Source organism: Merops nubicus, unplaced genomic scaffold (assembly GCF_000691845.1).
Source record: "Merops nubicus isolate BGI_N331 unplaced genomic scaffold, ASM69184v1 scaffold7335, whole genome shotgun sequence".
Lineage (NCBI taxonomy): Eukaryota > Metazoa > Chordata > Aves > Coraciiformes > Meropidae > Merops > Merops nubicus.
The window spans coordinates 98,277-101,131 of NW_008607634.1; the positions used below are offsets into that span (position 1 = coordinate 98,277).

The following is a 2,855-nucleotide window of genomic DNA, read 5'->3' on the forward strand; positions in this document are numbered from 1 at the left end:
TTTTTTTTTTTTTTTTTTTTTTTCTCCAGAGAATAGTACTGGAATTCTAAAATATACTAGAGATTTATAAAGATTATGCCCTAATCTGATTTCAAAATGCAAGTTCATTATAGATTTTTTTTTAAACTTACTGTTATCTAAATGCTTTGAAATTCTTTGAATGAAACAGTTAATGGAATTAATTGCACATACTCTGTTTCGTACTTCTCAACTGTCAGTTTGTTTTTTTTTTAAAATTTATTTATTCTTTTTATTCAGGTTAAAGAAAATATATGCATAAAATATCATGTGATGTGAAAACTATTTCCTGCCCTCATTTATGGGAAGCTTAGGGGATTTTCTATTTTAATTATGATTTCTACTTTAGACAATCACATCATGTGTAAGAAACCTGACCAGAGGCTCTGCTGATATCTTCTTCTATTGGAATTACAAATAAGACACAGCTGTACTCTGTGAGACTGACTGAACTTCTTATACTTTTTAAACCCACACATTTTGCATAGCATTGTTATGAGAAGAGAGAGAAAATAAAAGCAATCATTCTTTTGTTCTATTCAAACAGGGATGACTTCTGAGGAATCAGCTTTACTCACAGCTCTTCACTGGTGGTTTTTTTTCTGCACCTTTTTTCCCTTACTACATTCATTAAGTGGTTTTCCCTTCACCAAAACAGAGACGGTTGTATTTCAACAAAGAAATTATCTTCTTATATCCAGAGTTTGATTTGAAAAGTACTTTGTTATGAGAAAAAAGTAATGATATGAAAATATGCAATGTGAAAACAATCTCATGGGGGATACAGAAGACCCACATCAAACCTACATTACGATCCCTTTTGCTCAGAATGAAAAAAACCCCTATATTTTCCTTACTAGAAACAAAGATATTTAAGTAAGAGACTTCAGTTATCAAGCCTAAAAACTGTGCTATAGTGGATGGCATTGTAAAGGTGCACCTTCACTAATATAAAAAATTGTTCCTTTTTCTGTTATGTGAAGTCAATTAGGAAGGATAAATAATGAGAAAGGAAGGCAAGCACATCACAATTCTGTGAAACCCAATACAAAAGAACCTGTTGGGCAGATATGCAATTGTCCAACACTTAAGGATTTCTCTGAGAGGACAGACTGGCATCTGACTGATAGAAATTCAAGAAGAGAGCAAAATTTTGTTCACCTTCACCTTCAGACATAGTTCCTCTTCCCCTGGAAACAAACTTCCAAATAAACCTAAAAATTCACAGCAGTGCTTAGTACACATATACACCTATTGTTGCATGTAGACCATGGTATGGGAGAGTAATAGCTTTCACGAAGCCAGATCTGAGTGTCTCAGGTAATAAATGACTTGCTTTCTCTGCCTTTAGTGATGCTACTGCTTCCCACTCTTAGAAGCAGGAGTTTGTGATGAAATAAAATCATAGAAGAGTTTGGGTTGACATTTAAAGATCATCTAGTCCAACCCCTTGCTGTGGGCAAGGACATTTTTCACTAGGTTAGGTTGCTCAAAGCCCCACTCAACCTCGTCTCAAAGACTTCCAGTGATGGGGCAACAACAGCTTCTTTGGGCAATCTGTTCCAGTGTGTCACCATCATCGTCATAAAGAATTTCTTCATTATGCTCAAACTAAAGCTAGCCTTTTTTCAATTTAAAACCATTCCCCCTTCTCCTGCCACTGCAGGCCTTGTACTTATCTCTTATAGTCCCCTTTATGTATTGAAATAAATTGCTCTCATTCTCTCCTTGCTTTATTCTTTTTCATGATGACATCAAAACACAGACAAGGCAAACGGAAACTGTAAAGACAGATAGCAAAGAAAGGTAAACCATGTTTGAGGAAGGTTATGTTAAAAGTATTAACAATGAGGTCACTGAAAACAGAGAAACAACTTCTCAGTTTCAGACAAAACCTGGCACATTCAGATCTGTCCCAGAAGCAGCACTGGACTATGCATGAGCCTGGATATAAGCCTGATGTAAGTATTTGTGCACAGCTATCTTACTCCCAGTAGGAGTTTTAGGTTAAGTTCATGATCACCTTTATTTTTTTTTTTTTTTTAAAAAAAAATGACAGTGTTTGGTCTAGAGCTCAGCGTTTATGGATTTATGTTTTATTATCTGCATAACTCTGTTGTAGGTGTGAATATGTACCTTCACATATTCTAACACACACAAAAATCAATCCCTCGTCAGTGAATCCTGATCAGAAGATCACAGCAGCTACTTAGACAAAAAGCATGAAATAGCTCTTAGTTATAAGAATCTGAGGAGGGTTGGGTTCCACTTTCATGTTTTATTTTCAAATTATAGAATCCTTTCTCATTCATTATTTCCTACTCTGAGCAGCAGACTCTGAGTGCTGCTTTGGGAGCTTTTGGGAACAGGGTCCATGATCACTGCAGAACACCCTGGAAACTCTCTGAGGGTGCCTCTTGCTGCTGGGTAAATACAAGTTAAGGGTACACAAGGGTGTGGACCCAAGAAAGCTCCAGCATTTTCTAATGAGCACAACAAGCAGCCCTTGACCCAGGGGGCCTGTAGCCTTATTTGCAACTACCTCTTATTAGGGAAGATTGAACACCCATTAGCTGGTGCTTGGGCAAGGTCTAGTTAAGAACCAGGCCAATAGTGTAGCCAGCAGATAAAGCAGCTTGTATGAGAGCATGCAGAGAAGGGGAACTCAGCTTAATCTGTTCCAGTGTAAATAGTATCAGTTATGGTGGTGAGATGCCATAGGGTAATTTTCCCTTGCAGATGCTGGAGCAGCTGCCCCTCCTAAAGCAGGAGGCTTTGATGCAGACGAAGCTTTGAATGGTGGATGGATGCATGTCCTGGTTTGGGGTAAATAGAGC

At 37.5% G+C, this 2,855-nt stretch overlaps 1 protein-coding gene across 1 annotated transcript in view; it reads right to left on the reverse strand.

The window, feature by feature from the left end:
• Positions 1–1,598, reverse strand: part of LOC103772669 (transient receptor potential cation channel subfamily M member 3-like) — an 87,742-nt gene extending 86,144 nt beyond the window's left edge. Inside the window, 1 exon segment of the mRNA XM_008940009.1 lies at positions 1,525–1,598. Within this exon segment, the coding sequence (XP_008938257.1) occupies positions 1,525–1,598 (74 nt within the window).
• Between the last annotated feature and the right edge of the window lie 1,257 nt (positions 1,599–2,855).